At 45.2% G+C, this 27,826-nt stretch overlaps 1 protein-coding gene across 1 annotated transcript in view; it reads right to left on the bottom strand.

The window, feature by feature from the left end:
• Positions 1-10,536: 10,536 nt before the first annotated feature.
• The window catches only part of LOC144690109 (solute carrier family 22 member 3-like), a 41,157-nt gene continuing 23,867 nt past the window's right edge, over positions 10,537-27,826 (bottom strand). Inside the window, exons 7-11 of the mRNA XM_078557590.1 lie at positions 26,453-26,667; positions 17,397-17,505; positions 16,211-16,323; positions 11,383-11,482; positions 10,537-11,288 (exon numbers count right to left, since the gene is read on the bottom strand). Coding sequence (XP_078413716.1) covers positions 11,228-11,288; positions 11,383-11,482; positions 16,211-16,323; positions 17,397-17,505; positions 26,453-26,667 — 598 coding nt within the window. The 3' untranslated portion in view covers positions 10,537-11,227. The remainder of the gene's footprint in view (positions 11,289-11,382; positions 11,483-16,210; positions 16,324-17,396; positions 17,506-26,452; positions 26,668-27,826) is intronic.

Raw genomic sequence — 27,826 nt, 5'->3', positions numbered from 1 at the left:
TTGCAGGTGGTGATGTTCCCATGCACCTGTAGTCCTCGTTGTTCTGAGTGATAGAGATCATGGGTTTGAAAGGGGCTGTGAAATATTTACTACATTATGGTCACTCTTCCTAGGAGGATTCTTTACTATGAGATTTTTTATTAACCCTATCTCGTTACACGAGATAAGATCTAAAATAGCCTTTTCCCTGTTTGTTTCTATGATGCATTGTTCTAGGAAATTGTCTCAAATGCATTCCATGAACTCATCCCCCAGACTACTTTTGTCCATTTGGTTTGCTATAAGATCATTATCAAAGGATCGTAAGAAGCAGGAGCAGCAGTTGGCCATTCGGCCCCTCGTGCCTGTTCCGCTATCCAGTAAGATCATGGCCGATCTGAATGTGCCATTAACTCCACTTTCCTGCCTATCCCCCGTAACTCTCGCCTCCTTTGTTAATCAAAAATGTGTTTAACTCAGCCTTGAATATATTCAATGACCCAGTCTCCCTTGCTCCCTGGGGAAGAGAATTCCACAGACTAATGACCCTCTGAAAGATGAAACTTCTCCTCATCTCAGTCTTAAATGGGAGACCCCTTATTTTTAAATGGTGTCCCCTAATTCTAGATTCTCCCACAAGGGGAAACATCCTCTCAGCATCTATCCTGTCAGGCCCCCTAAGAATCTTAAATGCTTCAACAAGATCACCTCTCAATCTCCTGAACTCCAATGAGTATAGGCCCAACCTGCTTAACCTTTCCTCATTAGGCATTCCTTCATCTTAGGAATCAGCCTAGTGAACCTTCTCTGAACTGCTTTTAGTGCAGGGGCAGAATATTGCCGTCATGTGCAGTGAAGGAACTGCAATATAATTCCAAGTAAGATTGTGTGTGACTTGGAGGGGAACTTGCAGGTGGTGGTGTTCCCATGCACCTGTAGCCCTTGTTGTTCTGAGTAATAGAGATCATGGGTTTGAAAGGGGCACGTAAAATGCTTGTATAAAATAAATAAATACATTTTCTTGACTTCACAAACATGTCCCAGCTCATGACCCTGTCACATGATCGGACATGTTTAAATAATTTTTTACTTTACTATTTAAACATTTTTATTATCTACTTAATCTCTCTGTGGCAGCTCCGTGCCTCAGGGAGATTGCTGCGCTCTTTCGTGCGCATGCCCGAAAAAGTGCAGGCCCTGACTCTCCCTCCTCCCTCCGCCCGCACAGGTAGCGCTGAGCACTCCGGCCGCGTGTTACGCTGGGCAGGCCTTAATTGGCCAGCCCACGTAAAACGGCGGCACGCAGCCGATTGGCTCCAAGCCCGAGCCCGCATGCTCCTGCCCCGTTCGCCCAACATAGGTAAGATTGTAACCCAAGTGTTCCCCTCCTTAAGTAAGGAGACCTAAACACAATACCCTAGGTAAGGTCTCACCAATGCCCAGTACAGTTGCAGCAAGAGCCCTTAATTCTATCCTCCATCCCCCTTGCAATTAAGACCAACATCCCATTTCCCTTCCTAATTACTTGCTGTACCTGCATGCTGACATTTTGTGACTGATGTACAATGGATGTACAATTCATATACACTCTTCCACTTGATGAGGATGCAGTCTCAAGCCGGAATTTTCCGCTCCCGTTTGTGGCGGACGTGTTTTGCGGAATGAACAGATAATATTGCGAGAAGGCCCTAGTCGCATTTCCCAGCGACGTAAATCCAGGACATGATTGTTCCCTCTCTCCGTCAATGCCGGGCCCCATTTTGGGAACTTAATTTTAATGCGGTTGTAGCTCACTATTGTGTCCTCACACCGGAATTATCCTCCCACGTCAAATTAATTCCCACACCGGCGTGACTTTGGAACGGCGTGATTTACGACTACCTTTTAAAGGCGTACACCTGGCGAGCTGAACTTCTGAGGGGAACGCGGAGGTGAGTGCACATGACCTTGCGGAGCACTCGCAGGAATTACCTGTAGGACATCAAGGAAGAGGCGGCATGCATTAGGGGGGGCATAGGCAATTCGCTTTTTCCCGGCTGGCTTTCAGTGCAGTGCAGGGGCAAGAGCTCCAGTGCAGTTGGGGCTGGGGTGGAGGGGGTGCAAGGCAGCACAGACTGATGGAAGCACACAGGCATGTGTCGGGGTAGGGGGAAGGGTGGAGGGGTGGGAAGAGTGAGGGGAGTGACCACGCACTTGGAAAAGCTTGTCAAAAGTGAATGTTCTTTTGCAGCTTCGAGTCGGGTTTCTGAAACATTTCTGCCCACTCAATGTCCCTGACATCTTCCAGGGTCCACAGAAGCTGCAGGGATGGCTCCTTGGGGACAAGGGCTACCCACAGAGGACGTGGCTGATGACACTCGTGCGGTGGCTCAGATTGCAGCAGAGTGATGGTAAAACAATGCTCATGCCGCAACCTGGATCTTGATGGAGCACACGATTGGCATCTTAAAAATGAGATTCTGGTACCTTGACAGGTCTGGTGGAGCACTGCAGTACCATCCCCAGAGGGTGTCGCACATCATCATCGCTTGCTGGGAGCTACCCTTCTGGTGCCGCAACAGGGAAAGGAGCTGGTTGAGGAGGAGATGGAAGAGCTGCACATCTCCTCCGATGAGGAGAACATTGAAGTGGATGATGGTGATGAGGTCACCGCATTGGCCAGACAAGGCAGGCACACTCAGGAGGTCCTAATAGCCACAGGATTGGTGGAGAATGATGATGAGATCCAGTGAGGACAGTCCTGGTGTCCTCACCTTGTATCTGTGAACACTTGACACCTGTCTGACTGATGGCAGCGCACATACACTCAGTGCTCAGGCTCCTATCATGTAGACCCAGTGGAGGCCCTAATAGTCACTTGATTGCAGGAGGATGATGATGGCATGCAGTGAGGGCACCTCCATAGATCTTCACATAGCCTCTGTGAATGTCTGACTCCTGTCTGGCCGAGGGCAACTCGCTTGCACTTTGCAATCAGGGTCGTATCATGGAGACACAGCCGTGAAACTTTAAGTACACCTAACCCTTTATCATTCCTGTACCCTTCAGGAGCACACCATCATCGGACACAGATGCTGAAGAGATGGGGGCCAGCCCCACCTCAAAGGTGCTGAGAGCACACAGAGAGAGTGACGGAACTCTGTGACGCCTGCCCACAACATTCTGGCAGCAATGACCAGCACCGTTGAGGTGCCGGTGCCACTGATGTGTTGAGTGAGTGTGAAGCCGGACTATCACTTTGCTCTGAAGGTACACACTGCACAGGGAAGCGGCCCTGGACTGAGATACCTGCCTTTATCTTGTGCAGGAACCAAGGTTTCACATTTGAGTGACAAGAACACTGCTCATCAGAACAAGGCTTAATAGAAAGGATACATTTTTGGGAGTATATTTACAATTGTGAACATTATGTATAAGTGATTAACACCCATGCCAAGGCTGTACAACTATGTCTTCTTAACCTCTCTAACCCTGCCGCTACGTTGGTGTTCTTCCTACATGTGCAGCGGATGTGGAGGCAGCCTGCTAACTGCTAACTGTGATGGGCTTGGAGGGCCTCTGCTTGGAGGGCAGAGACCTGGAGGGTCCTGGCCTGCTTTCAGGGTCCTGCTGTGTGGCAGTGGCACCCTCCTCGGCCTGTGGAGCTGGATTTGCTGGGGTCACAGGAAGAGGGGAATCGGATGGGCCGGACACTACCAGAGTCACCTGGGTGGATAATGTCGGGTATGCACCTGCTGATCCTCCTTTGTATGGATGCCTGAGGGCCCCTGGCTGGCTCCTTGAGAGGAAGGGGCAGCTGGAATGAGTTTGAGATGCTGGACCGACCCCCCCACCCCAGAATCCTCCGTTGACACCGATGGATGCCAGCAAGAACCTCAGTGATGGACTGCAGCTCCTGCAGCAGTGCAGGACCAATGTCCTAGACCAAGGTCTCCATGGCGGCTTGATTCCTAATAGTGTTGACTTCGGTGCGTTGACATGCCGGTGCTATCACCTCAGCCTGAAGGTTGATGGGCTCCTCCATTGTGCCTTGCAATATGAGGAGTGCAGCGGACATCCCTTCCTGATATTCCCGAGCTTACCTTTGCAGCTCCAGCAACTGAGGTAGAATCGAGTCCAGAGGCTTGTCATCGGACTCAGACTCAGTAGATTCCTGGCCTCTAGCTGTCCTCTGAGAGCTGGCATCCCTGGATTTCCCTGTCCCCGCCTGCTGTGGGTTAGTCAGTGTGATGTGCTCACCAGCTTGTGACTCCGGGGCTAATCTAGAGCTAGGTCTCACCGAGGTGTGTGGCTCTGCACTGGTGGAGGGTGTGAGTGAGCGCTGTGATGGGTCTTCCATTGGTGTGCCTGTGGATTCCTCTGCCGAGGTGTTCTCGGGGCTGGAGTCGATGACCTGGCTCGTGGCCGCCCTCGGCTGCTTCCCGGATGTGCCTGTGATAGAAAAGAGAGATAATTAGTGCACGGCAGGGGACTGGGAAACAGGTGACATCACTTACAGCGTGGTTATCTGATGGACGTTGCAGTGCAGGCTCCTCACTCGGTTGAGCACCGCCGGACTCACTGTCGGCACAGGAATGGTTTGGATCCTCGCCGGCCAGCTGGATGATTCTGTTTTCAAAAGCCGTGAGGGCCTTGATATCAGGCATTCCTCCACAGGTCTGGGATGTCTCCATGTTGTTGTGGGCTAGCTTATCCTGCATGGAGGCAGATGGGGAGAGTGTAAGCTGGAGGCCTGCCAGGCCAGATGAGAAGGTTGCCTGGCATGTGTGGAGTGTGAGTGGTGCCATGGACGGCATGAGGACATGATGGACAGGGGAGATGAGGGTGTTTGTGAGAGAGTAGGTGGTGATGCCCCTTGAGCCGGCAGTGAGTTCGAACCCTGTGGATGTGTGATGGGTTTGCGAGTGGGTGAGTTGAGAGTGATGAGAAGAATGGAGATCACTACCAGCCCTGCAAACAGAGATCAGCAGAGATCATCCACATCACCAGCAAGGGACAACATCACGTGTGACACTTGAGGCAGACTTCGCCTTTCCAGAATTGGCTTGTTCAGCCATCAAAAGAGGTGCAGCAAATTATCTCATCTGATCTCACCAGAGTTTGAGGGTGGAATTTTCCCTGAATTGCACTAAGTGCGGTGGGCATGAAAAAAAGACCAGCCACAATGGCACGTTTTTGCGCCCTATCGTCTGCTTCCCAGCGCGGAGATCACTAACCCTCTTGTGGCACTGGGTGGCTGTCCTCTTTTTGAGGGCTCTGAAGAAGAGTCATACGGACTCGAGAAGTGAACTCTGTTTCCCTCTCCACAGATGCTGCCAGACCTGCTGAGTTTTTCCAGAATTTTCTGTTTCTGTCTCTTTTGGAGGGCATTGGTGCTCACCACCAATCTCCACCTCCCAAGCTGGACTGGTGAGTTTGGCGGCTGGCCTTTGCCCGAAGCTGGGGTAGAGGAGTTCTCGGCAGGGTTCCACTACATCCAGCGGCCACCCCAGAGAGGTGTCACTAAATTTGGGAGTGGCTGTCTTCTTGGCTTTCGGGGCCATCTGTCGCCTTGAGCAGCCCTGGTCTGAAGACATGAAGTAGGCTGTGCTCTGGTGCGCTTTCAATATGGTGCCTGGAGCAAAGGAGCGCTGAGGTCATGGCGTGGCTGGCAAATCCGAGCCTGCCCGCCAACAATCTGGCGAGTTTCCCATGCATGCATTATTAATGAGGCGGGATGCGCCGGGAAGCAAACGATATGGCGCGAAAACCCGCCATTGTGGCAGGTCTTTTTTTCACACCCGCCATGGTACTTAGTGCAATTCAGGGGAAAATTCCACCCTTAGACTCTGGTGAGATCGGATGAGATAATTTGCTGCACCTCTTTTGACGGCTGAACAAGCCAATTCTGGAAAGGCAAAGTCTGCCTCAAGTGTCACACCTGATGTTGCCCCTTGCTGGTGGTGTGGAAGATCTCTGCTGACGCTTTGTTTGCAGGACTGGCATCTGCTTTGGAGCTTCTGAAGCCACATGTCCTCATGGTAGCAAATTCCATAGCCATTTGCACTGATAGAGTTTCCCACTTGTCATAATTCATGTTGAAGGCTTTCATGTCTCATTTCTTCATCCTTGTATGGGAGCAGATGTGATTCATGAGCAAGGACACCCAGATCCCTCCGTACCTCAGCATTCTGCAGTTTCTCTACATTTAAATAATGTTCTGCTTTTCTATGTTTCCTGCCAAAAGTGGACAGCCTCACATTTTCCCACATTATACTCCATCTGCCAATTTTTTGCCCACTCACTTAATCTATTTATATCCCTTTGCAGACTCTTTGTATCCTCCTCACAACTTGATTTCCTACCTATCTTTGTATCATCAGCAACTTTGGTTACAATTCACTCAGTCTCTTCATTCAAGTCATAATTATAAGTCGTTAATAGTAGATGCCCAGCACTAATCCCTGTGGCATTCCACTAGTTAAAGTTTGCCAACCTGAAAATGACCCAGGCATCCCGACTCTCTGCTTCCTGTTAGCTAACCAATCTTCAATCCATGCTAATATTACCCCCAACACTATGGGTGGAACCGTCCCAGATTTGCACTAAGCGTGGTAGTGGGCAGGAAAGAGAACGTTTTATCCGTCGGCCGCAATGGTGGCTTTTCACACCATATCATCCCAATCCTACCTCATTAATCATGCATTTCCAGGAAATACACTGGGTCGCTGGTGGGCGGCCTCTCATTCGCCCTCCACGCCACCACCTCGCTGCTTCGACATGCTAGGCGCCATATTTAAAGTGCAGCTATGCGCGCACCTCTCAGTGCTTCCAGCCCAGGACTGCTGCACAGAAGACATGGCCCTGAAAGGCAAGAAGACTGCAGCCCCCCCCGATTCAGCAATGTGTTCCTGGAACACCTTTTGGACATGGTGGAGGCCTGTCGTGATGTCCTCAACCCAGCTCTGGGTGCAGGATGGGCAGCAACATCACTAATCCGGCTTGGGAGGCAGTGGCAGCGGTGGTCAGCACCAACGCCCTGCAAAAGAGGACAGCTACCCAGTGCGGCAAGAGGATGAATGATCTCCTCCATTCTGCCAGGGTAAATCACTCTTCTCATCACTCTTAATTCACACAGTAAATCACACATCCACAGGGCCCTCACTCACTGCCAGTTCAAGGGACATCACCATTCACTCTCTCTCATACACCTTCATTGTCTTCACCCCATCATGGCACCACTCACCACCTACACATGCCAGGCGTACTTAGCATCTGGCCTGGCAGGCGTCCTGCTTACACTCTCTCCATCTGCATTCCTGCGGAACAAGCTGGCACACAACAAGAGGGAGTAGTCGCAGACTGGTGGAGAAATGCCTGCCATCAAAATCCTCACAGGATTTGAAAATAGAGCCATCCAGCTGGCCGGAAAAGATCTGGACTGTTTCTGTGCTGACAGTGAGGTCGGTGCTGCTCAACCAAGTGAGGACAAGGCAGTGCAACATCCATCAGGCAAACATGCTGTGAGTGATGTGCCCTGTTTCACAGCCACTGCCGTGCACTAATTACCTCTCATTGCTTTCACAGACACATGTGGGAAACAGCAGAGGGAGCCCATGACCCAGGCTCAAGCCCTGAAGACACCTCAGAAGAGGACCCTGCTGAAACCCTAACTGAAGACCCATCACAGTGCTCACACACACCCTCCACCTCTGCATAGTCACACACATCAGCAGAACCCAGCTTTAGAATGGCCTCAAGGTCACAACCTGGTGAGCACATACGCACTGTCTGATCCCACCTTTGTGAGCAATTTCTCCTGAGGCAGGCGGTCCGGGCCAGGCCAGGAATTTTCCAAACTCCCAGCACTGGCCTCGGTGATGAAAGTCCAGGCCACAATAAGGAGAAAATGTCAACCAGTGCAGTGTGAAGATTCTCCTTCTCTCCTTTGAATATTGCCATGTGGTTTCCTACATTCACCTTAGCTTAATATCTCACTAGAAAGACAGCACCTCTGGTCAGGTAGCACCATACTGTAGTATCAGCTTGGTTATGTACTCAGGTTTCCTGGAGTAGGGCTTGAACCCATCATACTTGCATTTAGAGGTGAGAGCTTTAACCATTGAGCCAAACCTACAGTTGGTACCCAATTCCTTTTGGAAATGTAAGACTTGTATTTATATAATGCCATATCCAATTCCAAAGTGCCTTACACTATACATTAAAACTGTTATCACTGTTGTAATGGACAGAATGCAGCAGTCAATTTGTTCACAGCTAGGTCCCAGAAACATTATTGTGTTAATGAGTAAATAACCTGTTTTAGTGATGATGTTTGAGGGACAAATATTGATTGAAATATCTAGGAGAATCCTTGCTTTGCTTTGAAATAGTGAGGCCAACAGAATCTTGACTTAACATCTCAACTGAAAGATGACACTTCCAACTGTGCAGCACTCCCTCAGTAGTGCACTGAAGTGTCAGCCTAGATTACATGCTCAAGTCTCTGGACTAGGTTTGTTTTATAACCGTCCGAATCAGAGGCAATAGTGTTATCACAGAGCCACAGCTGACAAGATGAATGGGCTCAGTGTAATATTCTACATAAGATTTCACAAAATCCCTCAAACAATGAATGTGGTTTTGATTTGCCTCTGGCAATGCAAAATCTATACCTAATTTCTTAATATTTTAAATATTCTTAATATTTTTAATATTAATTTATTCTTAATATTTTAGTTACAGTGTCAAAAAGGGAGCAAATCTTCCTGAACGTGGTAATAATGTGGTAATATCAGTTACTGTTCAGCATGTATGATAGAATAGATTTGTTTGTGAACTGAAATGGTTGCTGCCATTTATACGCCTGATTGAACAACCAATTGGACCCATAATAACCTCAGAATGCACTAGCTCTCTGACATCTTCTGCCAGAAGCCAAGATTCAGCATAATCTGGTCTCACAGAGATGTATCTCTGCTGGGTGGCAAGGTTGTTCACAAGCCCGTGATCACAGTTCAAAGGATGAACAATGGCCTAGTCGAATGGCTTTGATTGTTAACTATTTTTGAGGCATTTGAGCAGAGGGAAAGGTCTCTGATTGGATGGACCTCTATGATTGAGAACATGGTGGGCAGATGAGCCTCTTGGGCTAAAATCCCTGAGTTAGGAAACCTCTACTAGGGAGGTGGAGTAGTGGTATTGCCACTAGACTGGAAACTCAGGGTCATGTTCTAGGTATGGGGGGTCAAATCTCACCATTCAATTTTCCTCCTATGAATTTAGGCAACTTAACTTTTTATCTTCTTTTAATTTTTTCTTGAGATGTGAGCATCACTGCCAAGGCCAGCATTTATTGCCCATCCCTAACTGCCTTTAAGAAGCCACCTTTTTGAACCGCTGCAGTTCATGTGGTGTAGGTACCACAGTGCTGTTAGGAAGGGAGCTCCAGGATTTTGACCCAGCGACAATGAAGAAACAGTGATACATTTTCAATTCTGGATGGTGAGTGGCTTGGAGGGAACGCCCAGGTGGTGGTTTTCCCATGTGTCTGCTGCTCTTGTTCAGGAGAAAAATCGCAAAGTGACGCCATGCCACAAGGTGGTAGAGGTCGTGGATTTGGAAGGTGCTGTTGAAGTAGCCTTGCTGAAGTGCAAATTGTAGATGTAATGCGCTGCTGCCACTATGCATCCGTGGTGGAGAGAGTGAATGTTTAAGCTGGAGGATGGGGTGCTGATCAAGTGGACTAGTTGTTTTGTCCTAGATTGTTCAAACATTTCGAGCGTTGCTGGAGCTGTGCTCATCTGGGAAGTGGCATTTTGTTAAAACTAACTACTTAATCTAATTTAAATTATGGGGAGCTTAAATTAAAAATTTGCCCATTTTTATGTTGTGCGATATGACTATGCAATTTTTCACCACACTCACAGTCCACACTTCTCTACTGCTCTGCCCTAAGCCTATCTCTGTGCAATGCTCTGCTATCGGATTGACTTGTGAATCAATCTAACCACAAACACTGCAATGGGAATGGGGAAGGGGAAGGGGAAGGAGAAGGAGAGGGGGAAAGATCTACTCGCGATGCCTTCAACAGAGCATTCTACCATGACAGCATCAGTGAGATTCTGCTGGGGTGCAATCGGTAAAACATATCCAGGATTCGCTCGACACTGTTTTGCTGAGGTGAAGTTATATACAAGTGCCTATGCAAACTCATAAGCAGAAGCGTAATGTAAAATCTCCCATGCAGCATAATTCATCATAATTGGTTTGTGACTGGAACAAGGCATTCTCCAGCATTACAAGTTATTGCCAAGAAATGAGCATTCTTCAACTGACTGATTAATGCTCTTGGTTTTACTTTTATATTGGCTTCAGGCTGACCTGGGGGCACAGCCAGTTTTGTGGGCAAGGGCTGCTTCGAGTGAATGGGCTTTTGGCCCAGTGTAAAAGGTCACGGATATTCAGGTGTAAATTGGTGCAACGTACATTTAAAATCTGCAGTCCTTTGCATGAATCCATTCCATTCTGCCCATATTCCACTGACACTGGAGTGGGGAAAAATTCTGAAACACCACTCCATTGTGTCCTGATTTATTTTGCTGTTGATATTTCCACAGACTTGTCTACCAAAATTCAAACAGATAGGAGAAACAATCAGGCAATGTTTGGTTCATAAAACGAAGATATTTAATTTTAACATGTACAAAATATTTCCCTTAGTTTTGCTTGATCTTCATTTTGATGCCTTCGGGTGTTTCACTTCTTTCCTTTTTGATTCATTGGCTTTTTAATATTGTTTGATTTGAAAACCATTTCCACTGAGTCTTTTTTGCCAGCTATTTTCATTACTGAAATGTGAAGCACTGTAATTTTAAAATGTACTACAGTCATTTCTTTCATTGGGCTCTCCTTATTCTTGAGAAATGGTTAAACTTGATAATTAAACTTCTTGTGCTCATTAGTGTGTAATAGTTGGGGATTTATTTGTTCATTAATGTTTCCCATATAAGTTGTAACAGGTAATCTATTATTGCCCATTTTGCACCCTTATGAAAATAATATGCCACATGTTTCCATTTGATATATTAAGAAGTAGAAAATTACACCTATTATTCCTTCAATTTTGTCTTTGCACAAAACTCTACCAGTAGAATGAAGATAATTTATCATAATATGATTGATAAGATTTTTCTTTAAAGTCCTGATTTAGGATTCAATCTCTAGAGCAAGGCCCTCCTTCTTCCTCCGCTATGTTTCTCTTCATTCCCTAGGTGGAAATGCGGAGGTTGATCATTTCTTTGCATTCATCTTGGTCATATTCATAAAGCCTGAAGATACAAAGTAGAAGAGTGTGAACCGTCTGTCACTATTTGAAAATAAGCACAGCAACCTCCTCAGTACAGGCTCCATATTGATAGTTACCGCATAATATTTTCCACATCGTCGACTGTTTCAGGTAACCTCGTGCCCCTTGTTTCAGGCAAAAGCTGCACCAAACCACCAGCTACCAGAGAAAGAACACCTAGAGGGAAATGGAGACTGGTTACAATGTACTGTATCTGCTACCAATCTCCATTGTTTGATTATGTGGAGTCCATGATGGGTCAGGTCCAGGTTAAAAAACTTGCATCATTTGTGGACAAGTTGAATGTATAGAAAATGCTAACCTAAACTTGGCTGCAGCAGGTTAAATAAAGTACACATTGCAAGTCACAGCAGAAAATATTAGAAACTCTTTAACTGCTCTCCAAAGTGGCCTAGCAAACTCACCAGCCTCATCGAAGCAGCTGCATTGGTTTAAGAAGTAGATTCACCACCGCCTTCACAACTGGCAACTGGGGATGGTGATAAATACCAGCCTTGCCAGTAACACCCACATCTCAATAATGAATAAAGAAAAATGTGCAGCACCCAGTTTGAGTGAACCCTTCTGTGTGTGCACTTGACACATTAACCATCAGCCACAGAGAACTAAGGGCAGCACTGCTAAATATCCCATGTATCAGGATGCTTTCTGACATGCTATATTGTTCCTCCATTTTTTGCTTTTACCTCAGATTTCCAAACTCAGCTGTTTTATTTTTATTTCAATACCTTGTAATTTTTTAATGAACATATGTGTCTTATTTTTGTTTGTTCTGGTTTAGAGTATACTGTTGGGATTCTGTTGTACCGTTAACATAAGAAAAAGCTTTCTCTTGGTGTATCCTTGTCATTGGGGAGGTGGTGGCATAGTGGTGATGTCACTAGACTAGCAATCCAGAATCTTAGGCTAATGCTCTGTTGGTGGGGGCGGGGTGTAGGATCAAAGCAGTTAGGTTGAATTTTAAATTGAATTAATAAATCTGGAACATAAAGCTAGCTGTGTCATTAATTGCCAGAATTATCCATCTGGTTCACTAATTCCTTTCAGGGAAGGAAATCTGCCTACATGTGACTCCAAACCCACAGCAGCTTGATGGCAATTAGGGATGAGCAATAAAAGCTGCTGGTCTTGCCTATGACACGCACAGCCCATGAAAGAATAAATAAAACTCCCAACATGTGTAACTGGATGGAGAGGGAGAAGGAAAATGTGTGTATCAGCCCATACTGCTCATCCCTGTGGTGTAGCTATTACTAAAAGGACATTGGACAGGAGGAGGCAATTCAGCCCCCCCAGCTTGACCTGCCATTCAATCAGATCATGTCTGATCTGTATCTTAACTCATCCACCTTGCCTCTATATCCCTTGGCTAACAAAAATCTATTGATTTTAAATTATTAATTGAACTAGAACCCACCGCTTTCGGTGGGAGAAAGTTCCACATTACTACCATCCTTTGTGTGAAGCGGTGCTGTACATTTACAAATGTTGTGAATAATATATATTTTTTGAAAGAACAGTTTCTCTCCACCTACCCTGTCAATTCCTTTCAAAATCCTAAAATCCTTAATCAAATCACCCCTTAACTTTCTATATTCCGGGAAGCGCAAGTCCATTTTATGTAATCTCTCCTCATAATTTAATCCTTATAGCCCTGGTAACATTCTGATGAGCGGGGCCTGCACTTCTTACAGGACAGTAGATAGTTTCGAAGATGCGGTGCCCAGAACTGTACACAATGCTCCACATGTGGCCGAACCATGGCTCTGTACAGCTTCAGCGAAACTTCCTTTCGTTTACACTCCAGTCCTCCATACATAAAGGCCAGCATTCCATGAGTCTTTTTTGATTATTTTTTTGCACCTGACTACCACCTTCCAGTGTTCTGTGTACATGTTCACTGTTTAAAAAAATGTATCCTTTTTTTGCTCCAAAATGGATGAACTCGCGTTGCATCAAAATCCGTCTGCCACAGTTCTCCCCATCCGTCAATGTTTCCTCATAACTTTATGCTCCAGCCTACATTAAAAACTGTTCCACCAATCTCTGTGTCATCAGCAAACTTTGATAGATTGCTGTCTATTGTGTTAACTAAGTCATGAATGAATAGAGTGAAGAATTGAGTCCATACCACAGATTTTCCTACTCTCTGTCTTCTATTTCCTAACCAATCTAGTAGCAAGGTCAGTGTCTTATGTGGAATCTTATCAAATGCTCTCTAAAGTCCACATGGGCTACAACCATAAATATTTCCCGAAAACCACTTTAGTTACTTGTTTAAAAAATTCAGTTTGGTTCACTAGACATGACCTAACCTGTACAAATCCGTGTTAGTTCACTTTAATCAGTTTACATTTCTCTAGGTGCTTAGTCACTCATTCTTCACAGCAGCACTGAGACATTAGGTGACTTCTGCCTGTGCATCAGTGGAAGCTGAGACATTGGCAGGAGCTGCTACCACAGCTTATTTTTAAGTTCTGTCAAAGAGTTGGTCACCACAGTTCCACAGTGGAAAGGATGGACTCCAAGTTCTGTGTGAAACCCTGAGCCAGACTCTTCCATGCACCTTGACAATGACAACAGCTCTGTGACAGGCCTATCAGTGCCCCAAGCAACTTGGTGTGTATGCCCATCCATGTTCTCCTGCATGTCTCCCCAACAAAGTCCTCATCTGAGTTCCCCATAGCAGAATTCATGTGCGGCCTAGCCCTGCGGAGATCTGACCCACGAGTTATCCTTTCCTCCTGGCCTGGCTGCAGCCCTCTTGTCCTCGGTGACTCACCACATGCTGACCCCGACTCTATACTACCCTCTAAGGTGCATCTGAGCTGACGGCTGCAAGAGTCAGATCAAGTGATGGTGCTTCCCTCAGAGGTCAGCGGGGTGCTCTCACCCTTCACGATGAGGCTGCACTAGCTGGCCAGGTCAGTATCTGAGAACAGAAATGCAGAAGGGGGGAACTGGGGTGAGCGAAGGGGCTGGGGTGGAAAGCAAGATGTCCACAGTCACAGCATTTACAGCTTGCACTACATGTCAGACAGCAGGATGATGATGAGGTGGAATTTGAGGAGCATTGGCAGGAACATAGCCTCATCCTGAATGTTCTCGGTGATGCTGGATGCAACCTTAGTAGTAGATGGCCCCATGTTGCGGAGCACCGTCTCCTCCAGGGAGCTGAGGATATGCAGGCATGCCTGTCCTCTGCTGGTTCTCTGCGGCTCCCTGTGATTATGTACCAGCTTGTCCTGCAAGGGAGAGAGAAGAATGTCAGTGAGTGTGTTTAAATGTGTTTAGGTAATGTGCCTGTCATAGCTGAGAAACCAGAGGCACGTGAATACTGTGAGAGGTGTCTGTGAGGCTGCCAACATTGGCTAATGTATGAGGGTTGAGTGGAATACCTGAATGTTACCCATGGGTCCTGATTGCTGAGGAGTGAATAATGGGAGTGCGGTGTATTGAGCAGCATGAGTGGTTGGTAGAGCAGTGGGCATGAAATGTCCTTTGACCATCCATTCACTGACGTTGATCACTCTATAAACCGTTTCCAGTTGTGCAGCCAGTTACAGGGGGCCAGGCTCTGGCTATTAATCTCCATGGCCACCTGCTTATGGTGTGTCTCGAGGGCCTCCTGGTCTGTTTCTGGAACATGACCTCCTCCTTTCCACCTCCATCAGTAATTCACTGCCTCAAAATATCTTGGAGCTCTCTTCCTCACCTCTTGCTCCTTTTGTTGTGCTTTTCCTTCCAGCCAAGTATTCACAGACAGACAGTCAGTAGCATCATCTATTGCATGAGTACGGTTTCCCTTTAAGAAGCAGCAGACTGCCTTTAAGAGGCTCAGGTTAACTGGTTAGCTGTGCTAGGTGTACACACTGCTGTGCCCCCCTGTTAAGCATGCAGCCAGTCAGCAGCGCTTTGCCCGTTGAAATTATTGAAATGAGGAGACACATAAAGTTTGATGCTGCCTCCATCAATGGGACTGGGCACAGGGTAATCATGCATCTCAATCCCCGCGCCCGAAAACAGATCTTATCCAATTCCCCCACTTAATCTTTGCAAATATTGCACCCTTGTTGTTGGGCTTGTCCTGTGTGCTTTAAATGCTGGGATGTAATACACTCCTGTCATCCACTTCAAGTGTCCAATGTACTTAGACTGAAATTTTAGCCCCCTCCCCCATCCCGATTACGTAGGAACAGGAGGAGGCCATTCAGCCCCTCAAGTATGTTCCACCTTTCAGTTAGATCATTGCTGAAATATATCTTAACTCCATCTACACCCCTTGGTTCCATAATCCTTAATACCCTTACTTAACAAAAATTGAAATTTGCAATTGACGTAGCCTCAACAGTTTTTTGAGGATGCCTCCATGTTGTTTCTTTAAGTATAGCTTGTCAGGGGAAATGGACTCAATAGTATTATCCTCCAAAGAATGGATAAAATATATTTATTCATTTCTGCATGCTTAAAGGGGGAGATGGTAGTATAGTGTTATGTTGTTGAATTAGCAATCCAAAAGCGCAGGCTAATTTTCTTGGTATAATTTTCTTGGGGTACAGATTCAAATCCCATCACAGCAGCTGATAGAACTCCAGGTTTTATTAATTTAATTTAGAATTGAAAGCTAGTCTCAGGAATGATGACCATGAAACCACCATCAATTGTCATAAAAACCCAACTTGTTCACCAATGTCCTTGAGGGAGGGAAACCTGCCATCCTTACCTGGTCTGGCCTACGTGTGACTCCAGACCCACAGCAATGTGGTTGACTCAGAAATGGCCTAGCAAGTCACTCAGTTCAAGGATAATTAGGGGTGGGCAAAATATGTTGGCCTTGCCAGTGATGCCCACGTCCCATGAAAGGATAAATTTTTAAAAACTCACCAAAAATTACCAGGGGAAGTTCACTCCAAATGGTTGCTAATTTGAAGAGCACAAATGGCGCTGCAATCCCACCAATGGCACTTAGGGATGAACATATCGAAACACCAAAATTCCTGTTATTTTAAAACAAAAAATGTCATCTGATAGTACAGAACTTGAATATTGCTGAAAAAAGAGACATACTGTCGAAGATTTTTGTCTTGCACTCATCAGGACATCTCACAAGATAAACCAACACTAAAGGGAACAACAATTTATACTGCATGACAAGAGAGTGCTGCTTAGTTGGCAGTGGGCTCTGATTGGTAAATGTGTTGCCATGGTGAATGCAGCAAAGAACAGTTAACTACCAAGTTTTTGTTCAAATTCAAACCAGCCAGGTCGACTCTGATTGGTCATGGCATTGCCATGGGGAATGAACCATGGAATGGCTGTCCCCAAAGCTTTTGTTTAGTTGGAAAAGGTGCAATGCACGAACAGAAGGAGCATTGCACGTTTTCCAATGCTTCTACCAATCAGAGTCCACTTGCCAACCAATCAGCACTCCCTTCTCATGCAGTATAAATTGTCGTTCCAATTATGCTTGGTTTATCTTGTGAGCTGTCCTGATGAATGTAAGACAAAAAGTTTCAATAGCATGTCTCTTTTTTCAGCAAAACAAAAATTATTCTTATTGAGAAAAGAATTACACTAAGAATTTGTGCGAAGAGTTGCACTAACAACCAATTCAGGCCCACAATGTTTGCAAGGAGCCTCATATATTCATATTCAGGAACCTACCCTCTGAAGGGAAAAAGGACATGTCCAGGCATTGTGCCGATTTTGAATTAAACGAAGTGTGGGGGACAATAGCTCCCTGGTGCATTCCCCATTGCAGTGCCTCAATCAATCAGAGTCAACTTGCCAATCAATCAGTGCCCTTTTCTCATGTGGTATAAATGGTTGCTCCCTTTGAAATTTAACATTCTTGCATCTGTCCTGATGAGTGCAAGACAAAAAGCTTTGACTGCTTGTCTCTTTTTTCAGCAACACTCAAGTTCTGTACCACCAAGTGACAAAAATGATCAGTTGTGTCAATGGCAATGTCAGTTCCTGAAGTGATTACCAGCCATCCATCATACTGGGATGGTATATCCATCCTTTATTCATATAATTTAAGTTCATTGAAAAGGTTTGAGTTAGTTACCTTATTGATGTGGGTTGCAGTTCATTGGTCACAAGGAAAAGTATACTGATTGACATAGTTATTCCACATCTGCCCAATGTAGCAACAGCAGTTTTGAACCAGTGCATATCTTTGAGATGATAAAACAAAGTTAATGTAAGGTCCAGACATACAGAATTACTAACACAAGAGAGCAGTCAGTTACATCTGTTACAAGACTTCCACCATATATTAACACACCCATTAAATCAAGTTACACCTTTAAGGAGATGCCCCATAGAATGGGCAGACAATCATTTTCTAAAAGGTAAGCTAACCATCAAAATGTCTGATTTTTAAAACAGTTGTCAACTTTCTCCCCACTTACTTTTGTGCTGCATGTGGTGGAGGGATCGATCACTAGGGTTTTTGATGACAGGAAGTCATACAACCCAACCATAACCAGTCTTCTGCTTTCTTTTGGATTTGGCAGAAGACCACAACCCCAGGTCCGACAATATCCTTTCCTTGGAGATTTCCTTTAGGAAATATATTCACTATTTACTGTTCCCTCTTTAACTCAGATGTTACATGCTATTGATTCACTTCCACTATGTGGGGAAAATACTTGACAGTTACAAGAGACTGAAATAGCTGGTGTTGGCAAGTGAGGCTTGTGCTCAGCAATGTGACACTGCACTGGGTGTGTACAGTTTGCCAATGTGTACTCCCAACATGCACAGGGAGCTGGTGGTGTTGCCTCCTAATAATCAGGATTCACCTTCCCTCAGTACATTCATATAGCAGCCATGTTCTACATCAAGACATTTTAGAAAATTTGGTCCACGTAATCTCATGACTGATTTTGACTAAGGAGTGGAAGTTTTCCATTCAGACAAAAACATCAACAGAAAAATAATAGAGCGAGATTGGAATCTGCCTGTGAGGTGTAGGTCGACTCCACCAGAGTTCCTGGTGTCAACCAAATTAACAGAATAACCGTAACCTTGTGTCATGACACCACTTTCTGTGAACTCACTACCCGGAATGGGGAACTGAGGGGTTAGGTGGTAGGGTGAGGTGCGGCCTGCTACTTAAGGGGCCTGAATGACAAAAATCTGAGATCTGAAATCTTTTCAGAGGCCATGGTAGACCTGGGAGGGTGTGGAAACAACTCTTAATACAATTAGACAAAGGAGGGCGATATTTTTTGAAAACCTGCCATGTCATTCTGCAAGGAAAGCAGCCCAGTACCAGTGACAGGACGGTGACCAGGACAAACAGTGCTGATTCTACAACCCTACCCACTGGCAACTTATTACCACATCTAGTACAGGACAAGGAGCCAGGCATGTTTTTCAGCCGTTCATGAACTAAGCATGTCAGCTATCATTGCAGCCACACCGTTGGTGTGTTAAAGTACTTGAACATGTTTAACAATCAATGACAAAAAGATAACACAAGTTCTTTACAGACTAGCCTTCACCTAGCTGCAAGTACTTCATTATTCAAATTCTTATATGCTATGACTGCAATAAAAGTTTCACATGAAATGCAGTTGTTGGTTCCTATGCCTGTCATCACCCCAAAATACTTCGCTTGTTGGCACCTAATTGGCAACCAGCAGTTATTTTGTGTTTTTTAAAAGGGGAAGACAGCCCATGCCAGGGGCATCTGCTTGCGGTGGGCTCCCAAATGTTTGCCCTCTTATATGTGGAGGGGCCAGAATTGCGGCTCCTGATGAAGGAGGCCATAGGAAGAGGGTAAGGAAGAGATCCTTTTTGAGAATAATTTTTAATCTGGACATTCAGCCAACATGCTTTGGGGAGCCGGGAACAGTGCTGATGGGGGGGAAAAGCTTGCTTTAAAATGAAAACCTGCTGAACTGTTGCACAGCAGAAAATCCAGAGAGTGCTGTCAAGAAGGAGCAAAGAGATTGCGTAGCTAAAGGAGTTGTCAATGTAAACAAGGCATGGGCCTCTTCAATAAACAATTCTTATCAGGAAATTGGCCAGCTAGGTGGTTGAGTTTGCGTGAGTTATCCAGCCAATCAACTGTTACCGTGGTCTTCATATGGTGGAATTTGCCGAAAGGAAGTCTAAGTAACTTTAAGGTTTTAAGTTTTAAACAGAAATTAGATATATTATTGGTTGTCACAACCTATCATGCTATCATTGATAAGCCAATAAGGTCTTGGTGATGCACCTTGCTCACCATTAGAAGGAAATGATGTATGGAAGCTATTGAGTTAACTTTGTTCCTGCAAGGAACAAGGAAGGAAACCAACCAAATGTGAAAGGAGAACTGCAGTCAAGGGAACGGATCATGGGAAGGAGAATGGCAGTCAAAGAGGGAACTCGACTCATCCACAGAAGAATGTCTGTTCTGTGGTCAGAATTAGATACTGTAATAAACTTGGTGTACTGGACAGCTTTCTTGTTAGAACCAGTAAACCTTATTTACAGAGCTCCTGATGAAGCTACATGCTAGAACAAGGTCCACAACTAGAAAGGTTTGCCCCTAAGATTACCCACACTTAGGGTTGATTCATCTGTACAGTCACATGAACTCCAAAACAGTATGAAAGGTTTTACTTACAATCATTACATTCCTCCCCCTTTAATTTTGTTTTACATCTCTTATTTACAAGAATATCTTAATCCATAACATATACAAATATATACAGTTCATGCAATTATAGATGAAGTCTTTGAGGTGGTTTTCTGATTCGGTTGGAGTGACGTAGCTCCACGACTTGAGATTCTTCCACTGGATCAACTTGATCAGGAACTGCAGCATCGGGGACATCCTTAGACAATGGCAGTTCAGAATTATTTACTTCAACAGTATGTCTGTTCTATGTTGATCTGGAGCCACAGGGATCAAAGGTTCGACTTTGATTTCAGGTAACTGGTAAACTGGCTGTTGGAGTCTCTCTTCACTTCTTAGATGATCCACATGTTTTCGAACAATCCAGTTTTCCACTTCTACTTGGTATGACAAAGGTCCTGTTTCAGAGACGATTATACCAGGAACCTGTCTACGTTCAGTTCCAAAATTTCACACAAAACTGTCTCCCCGACAGTAAATTTTTGAACTATACTGTGAATATCATGATTCACTTTCTGACTACTCTGATCCTTCTCTACCTTCCTCTCTAAGTTAGGAAACACCAGGCTCAACCTTGTACGAAGATTTCATTAGTAATTCAGATGATGTTGAACCCGTAGTTAAATGAGGAGTCGTGCGATAGTTGAGAAGAAATCGTGAAATTCGTGAATAGCATTCCTTCGGATAATTTCTTCATTCCTGTTTTAAAAGTTTGTACTGCTCCTTCTGCTAACCCATTGGATGAGGGAAGATATGGTGCTGTTTTGATATGTTTAATCCCATTTAAGTTCAGGAATCTCTGGAATTCCATACGAGTGAAAGCAGTACCATTACCTGAAACAATGACTTCTGGTAGGCCATGTACACTAAAACATTGGCACAGCTTTTCCATAGTTGCACACGATGTCGGTGATCTGACTTCATACACATCCATCCACTTAGAGTGTGCGTCGATGATCACTAAAAGCAAGGTACCTAAAAATGGACCTACATAGTCTATATGTAGTCTAACCCAGGGTTGACCAGGCCACTCCCACAGATGCAGTGGATCTGAAATGGGCAACTTCTATTGTTGCTGACACTGGAGACAGTGCTTAACCATTTTTTCTATATCACTGTCTATACCTGGCCACCAGATATAGCTTCGCACAAGCATCTTCATTTTCACAATGCCAGGATGCTCACTGTGAAGTTCTGTCAAGAGTGGTTCTCTTCCTTGCAAAGGGATGACAACTCTTGCTCCCCATTACAAGATACCACCTTGACAGCTCAGTTCAGATTTATGGGCATAGAATGATTTTAACTCTTCAGGGACTTTTGCATTTGACCATACTTGAAATACCTGTTCTCGGACTCTTGATAAAATTAGACCCCGGTTTGTCCAATTCTTTATCTGCTTCACACAGGCCAGTGAGGAGTCCAGGACACAAGTACAACTTCTTGAGGCATTGGAGCATGTATAATGCTATCTTGCAATGGAAGATGCCTGTATTTGCTACATGCACACCTGGATGGTGCATAAAGGTGTACTTATATGCCGACAAAATCACAGCCCATCTTTGATTTTTGGCAGAGGCTATCGTCAGAATTGCTTTATCTTCACCAAATAAACCCGTAAGTGGCTTGTGACCTGACACCAGGGTGAAACGTCGACCATGCAAATATTGATGGAATTTCTTTACTCCAAATATTACTGTTCAGCCTTCTTTTTCAAGCTGAGAGTAAACCTTCTCGGCTGCAGAGAGGGTTCTGGAGGCACATCCTATTGGCCTTTCGGATTTGATTTCAATCTTTCCTTCTTGTGTTTGCCACAGAGTTTCGTCTCATCCTTCATTTTGATTTCACAGTCGGCCAAATTTCTCTCAGGTGAGATCTTAACTTGGTTCAGTTCGGGGTTGAGCTACCCATGGCTTTGCTACCCACTTGCATCTTGGAAAATTCCATGAATTTTCCTTCTAATGCCTCTTTAGCCTCAATCAACTGATTCTTCAGTTCTTCTGTCTCCTTTTTGTACCTTTTGGCTTCCTCCTGGAACATTGAACATTGTTGAGTTTTTTTCTGTCCGCTGTTTCTTCAATTGGTTCAGAGCAGCACTGTATTCATTTCAAAAACAAAAAATGCTGGAAAAACTCAGTAGGTCTGACAGCATCTGTAAAGAGAAAGACAGAGTTAACGTTTCGAGTCCGTATGACACTCGAAGATTTGAAACATTAACCCTGTTTCTCTCTCCACAGATGCTGTCAGACTTGCTGAATTTTTCAAGCATTTTTTGTTTTTGTTTCAGATTTCCAGCATCCGCAGCATTTTGCCTGTATTCATTTCGCTTCTTTTCATGATTTTCTCGTGGAACCAACTCTGGCCTGAGGGATCCTGTGAAGGTCCTTCGGCTCTCTTATCTCATTCCAAAAGGCACAATCACATTCTCTTATCAACTCAGGGTTTCTTCCTATTCTGACTTGAAAAAGTTCTGACCAGTTGAGCTTAATTTTTTTTTTAACCAATCATGGCCCAAAAGGCTAAGTCCTTCACCTGTTGCAACAATCACTGGAAGCTGGGCTGTCTGTTGCCTGTAGAATACCTTTTACCTGTATTTCCTCTCCAGTATACGCCTTCAGCTGATCTGTGGTTTGCTCCAGATTCAGTGGCAAAGTACCTTCACTTAGGTATTTAAACGTGTGTTCTCTCATCACTGTGCTCGATGCTCCTGTGTCAACCTCCATGACTGCAGGCTTCCCATTTACTTGAAGGGTGATGATGATTGGTTTAGTTTTTACTGCTTTGACATTGTATAGAGAATAGATATCAGTATAAGCAGCTACTGGTTCATTTATATTGTGCACTTCAATCAACTTGGTTTGCTGTTTGATTGGCTGTCTTGATTTTGCCCTGCCCTTTTATAACATGCCCTTTTTTGTGACAGTGGTGGCATCCTGCCTCTTTAAATCTGCAGGTTTCTGCTTACCCCCACATCGGTAACAAATTAATTTCTGAATCGCTGGTGAGATGCTTCCAATATTTATTTTTGCTTTTTGAGTGGTAGAGGCTGTTTCCTGCTTCACAGTTGTCTCTCTGGTTTTTGCGCCATGCCCGATGGTAGGTTCCCGCTCCAACTGAAGAACGGTGCCATGTTGCACACTCTGCAAAGCCTGCGTGTCCCTCTCAGCACTCTCCATTGCTAGCAGTATTTCCATGGTGCGCTTCAGGCCATTATTAACTTCTGCAAGTAAATGGTGCTGAATGGCGTTGTCGTGTACACCACAAACCAAATGATCTTGCACATGCGTGTGTGTGTTTGTGTGTGCCTGTATCTGTGTGTAGGTGTCTGTGTGCATCTGTGTATGCCTGTGTGTGTGTGTGTGTGTGTCTGTGTCTGTGTGTGTGTGCATGTGTGGCTGTGTGCATGTGTGTGTGTGTGTGAGACAGAGTGTTGTGTACATGTGTGTATGTGTGTGTGAGAGAGTGTTGTGTGCATGTGCGTTGTTACGGCTGGTCCCCGGACGAGGCCCTCCAATTTGTTTACTTCCCGAAATTGTTAACTTCTCCTGGGTCAGGAGGAATGAGCTGGCTCCCCTTCTTTATTCAACCCCTTTGGTTGGTCGCAACAAGGTTAATTTAAAAAGGATCCCTTCCCTCGTGGATCCCTTAACCCAGTATTTACGTTTTTGACGGAGCCAATTTAACCAGGCTTTCTTGAGTCAAAAAAAAAGTAAGTTTATCAGTGACTAAAAACCCAAGGAAAAATAATAAAAGTGCAACACATACACACAGGCCAGAATTTTTCACTGAGCAGGCGGGTGTGCACCTGACCTGCTCAAGCGTAAAATAACGCATGATGATGTCGGGCGAGCATCCCAACTCCTGCAATATTTCGGTCAGCAGGCGTGCGCTAAACTCGGAATCGCGCCCGCCGACAATTAAGAGGGCTATTAAGCCCTTTAACAGCGCAATTAACGAGATTTTTCGTTGCCTGCCCAACCTTATGGTTGGCAGGAAGACAATTCGGCCAGGTGGCCTTTGCATCTTTCAGGAAACCTCATCCAAGGGTGGGATGAGGTTTCCGGCATTAAATAAAAAGAATAAAAATCTATGCACAGAATTTTTATAATGTCTATGCTCAGATGACAGCTTGTATTGCATGGATATTTTTTTCCCGATTTAAAAACCTTTATTTGATACTTTTGAAGCCGTCAGCTCCCTGACGCAACTGTCTACCTTCAGGGAGCTGGGAAAAAATGCTCATGCATCAGAAACAGTCACCTGAACATATGCAACATGAAAATTCTGTCTAAGCATTTTCATTTTTTTAAATTTAATGCCGGAAACCTCATCCCATCCTTGGATAAGGTTTCCTGAAAAATGCAAAGGCCGCCTGGCCAATTCACCCTCCCGCCTGCCAGCCATATGGTTGGATGGGCAGTGAAAATTTGCAGTTAATTGCGCCATTAATGAGCTTATTAGCCCTCTTAATTGTCGGCAGGCGCCCTTCCGAGTTTAACACGCACCTGCCAACCAAAACATCGCACAAGTGCGCGATGACATCAGGATGCTCGCCCAACGTCATCGCACGCTATTTATGCTCGAGTGTGTCAGGCGCGCGCTCGCACAGCAAGCAAAAATTCTGTCCCAAGTGTTCGCAGACCACATCCCAGGGGTTCTCATGAGTCAATCCCAGAACACTGTTACATTGTCTAACATGGAGGCTTCCTCTTTCTGTTCTAAAAACCTCTCCTTGATTAGTTTCAGAGGCCCTCGCATTTGATGCTCATGAACTAAGTCAAACGGTGTAAAACTGGTGGACTCATTGGGTGAGTCCCTGGTAGTGAATAGAAGAAAATCTGGTCCTTCATCCCAGTCATGGGGTTACTGAGGTAGTCTGCCCCGATCATTGTTTTTAGGGTCTGGTGGTACCGTTCTAGTGCCCCCTGCGACTGTGGGTGATACACTGAAGGCTTCAGATGGGTCACGCCCAGGTTACCCATGACTGCCTGGAATATTTTGGACATAAAATTTGAGCCCTATCTGACTAGATCTCGGTGGGCTGGTAAAGAATTGGGTTAATTCCCCCACAACTGTTTTGGCAAATATAGTCCTCAGGGGAACAGCCTCTGGGAAGTGGGTAGCCATGTCCATGATGGTAAGGATATACTGGTAGCCTCCTTTTGTTTTGGGCAGGGGCCCCACACAGCCCACTAACACCTTGCTAACTGGTCCCCCAAAAGCCAGCACAGGAGTCATAAGGTGCAGGTTTTATTGCAGGCTGGGGTTTTCCCACAACCTGGCAGGTGTGGCAGCTTCTGCAAAACTTTACGACATCCCTGAGGAGGTGTGGCCAGTAAAAATGCTGGCTGATGTGTTCTTGGGCTTTATGTATACTGACATGCCCAGCTATCGGAATGTCTTGAACTAGCCAAAATATTTCCCTATGGCATCGCGGCAGCACCACTACCTGGTAGATCACTGTCCACTCCTCATTCGCAAGTCTGTGAGGGGGTCTCCATTTCCTTATTAGCACCTCATTTTTAATGTAGTAGCATTCAGGGGTTGTTTACTCTTCCTTTCAAGTGTCTCTATCTGAAGTGGGCCTTTACACCTTTTTAGGTGTGACATTCCATGTTCTTTCTGAACCAGTTGGTCAGGTATAATCCACATAGGAATTTTCCAGTAAGTGGTTACTTTACATTTTCAGCCAGCTTTTGCTTGTATGGCTTTTTAAAAAACACTTAAAAAGTTCAATATGCTCATAAGTAATTCAGGGCTGTGTTCCGCTGTCATGAGTGTGTGTGTGTGTGTGTGTGTGTGTTTGTATCTGTTGTGTGTCTATATTCATATGCATGTGTGTGCATGTGTCCATGTGTGTCCATGTGTGTGCATGTGTGTGTCTGTGTGTCTGTGTGTCCGTGTGTGCGTGTGTGTGTGTGTTGTGTGTGTGTGTGTCTATGTGTGTCTGTCTGTGTGCATGTGCATGTGCATGTGCATGTGCGCGTGTGCGTCTGTCTGTATCAGAGAGACCATTGGTGCAAACTCCATGGTTTTCTTTGAATCTGCTTGGAACATTTATTGTAGCTGTTACTTATTTAGACAAGTGAATCCATGCAACAGGTCGGGGCTTTTGTTCTGCCAGTGTCAAAAATGATGGTGGAAAATTTGGCAATGCTCATAGGGAAATCTAGGCTATAGTCAGGATGGTTTTAGTGACTATAATTCAATGGAGGGCTGTCAACTCACAGTCCCACTGTTTGAGTGTAATTGTAATTTAATAACAGGAAGTGCAAGGTTCTGCCCAACAGTAATCATCCCAATAAGAAATGAAACAGATTTCACTCTAAGAATAAAACAATGACAGGTGGCAGTTTCCACCCTCTACAGGAAAGGCTGGACTGCAAAGAAAGAGTGAAGCACAAAGTTCACTTTAAAACCCTGGGTTTTTCAACATTTCTCCCACGTCTTATACAGATAAGCTTTTCTATGCAGAATCGTTCAGCACTTACCTTCTGAAATGCAAGCTGCCAGTAGACAAAATGTTCCTGCCAGTATGTTGGAGACTACAAAGGGAGTCCTCCGGCCCACACGCTCAACCACCAGGAAACCAAGAACTGTTGCTGGCAGTTCCACTGCTCCAGCTACAAAGATGTCAACATAACTGTCACCTCCCTGGATTCCTAAACGCAAGATTAGGCCAAGGTACACCACACTGCTTGTGAACCTGAAAGAGAAAGGAACACAATCAAACGAACCACTAAATCGTTCTAACCATTCCTCATTTGAACTCATTGATACTCATTACATTCACCAGGTATCCTCACGGTGCTGAAATCAAAACCCTGCTTGTGGGCGATTTCACCTCTTTAGAGTCCCATTTACACTCAACAGCAAGCGATCAGACAGAAAATAAAACGACTCTTTGTCCTACACTGCTTTTATAGCTGCTCATGCTTAGAGGCTCATTAACACTGATGGCCAGAGCCAACAGGAAGGAACCTCATGAATGAGGGCAAATAAGTGTCAAGTGATGTCATTTAGACTCCAGCACCATTTTCCGCCCTCGCCACTGATTTGTTATCCTGCCCCCAGATCCCCAGGCCTCAGTTTGGAGCCATAGTTAATGGAGCCTTCAGCTGCCCATGTACTATAGAGGGTGGGATCTTACCAGGCACGCAGAGGTGGATTTGGTGGCAGGCGGGGTTGTGTGTGGTGGGGGGGGGACGTTTTGAACATGGCGCTTCAGATCAGTTGTCTGGCACGTTCCTGCTGATCTTGACAGATGAAAAATGGAAGCAGCTCCCACCTGGCAGTGACAGGTAGCCAATTTGCACCATCAACTGTCAGCTGGGGCCAGATCGGGGACGCTGCCGAGATTTTACCAGCGCCAGATGGGCCTCACACTGCAGGCAAAGCCTAGAAGGTCTCTGGAGATGGCCTCCCAGTGGTAGGCAGAGGGGAACAGCAATGTCTCCTTTATTTATTCCCTCCTCACCCTTTACCCCAGAGTTGCTTCTGCCTCAGGACCACAGCTATGGCTGCAGATCATCCGGTGGAGGGGGATTCTGATTTAACACTCTTTAGGGCAAGATCATGGTGATAAACCACAGCATTCCAATTTGCCTTTACCTTAACCATCAGAAAATTGAGTGCTGAAAAGAGTTACAGTGCAGTAGACCACATAGGTATTACAGATTGTTAGCTAACTAGGTAAATGGTTTCCAGGAACAAATTGTACTCTTTTCCATGATATGCAAATACTTGATAACCTACTGTAATCAAATTATCTATTCAAATATTTCTGTATGTGTGAACATCTTTACTTGTTCATATTGAACAATAGTATTGCTCCTGCCCAATTTTCTTTAGTTTCGTCAGTACTG

The sequence above is a fragment of the Cetorhinus maximus genome, chromosome 14 (assembly GCF_964194155.1).
Source record: "Cetorhinus maximus chromosome 14, sCetMax3.hap1.1, whole genome shotgun sequence".
NCBI classification, from domain to species: Eukaryota; Metazoa; Chordata; class Chondrichthyes; order Lamniformes; family Cetorhinidae; genus Cetorhinus; species Cetorhinus maximus.
This window is presented reverse-complemented; position numbering and strand designations above follow the sequence as displayed.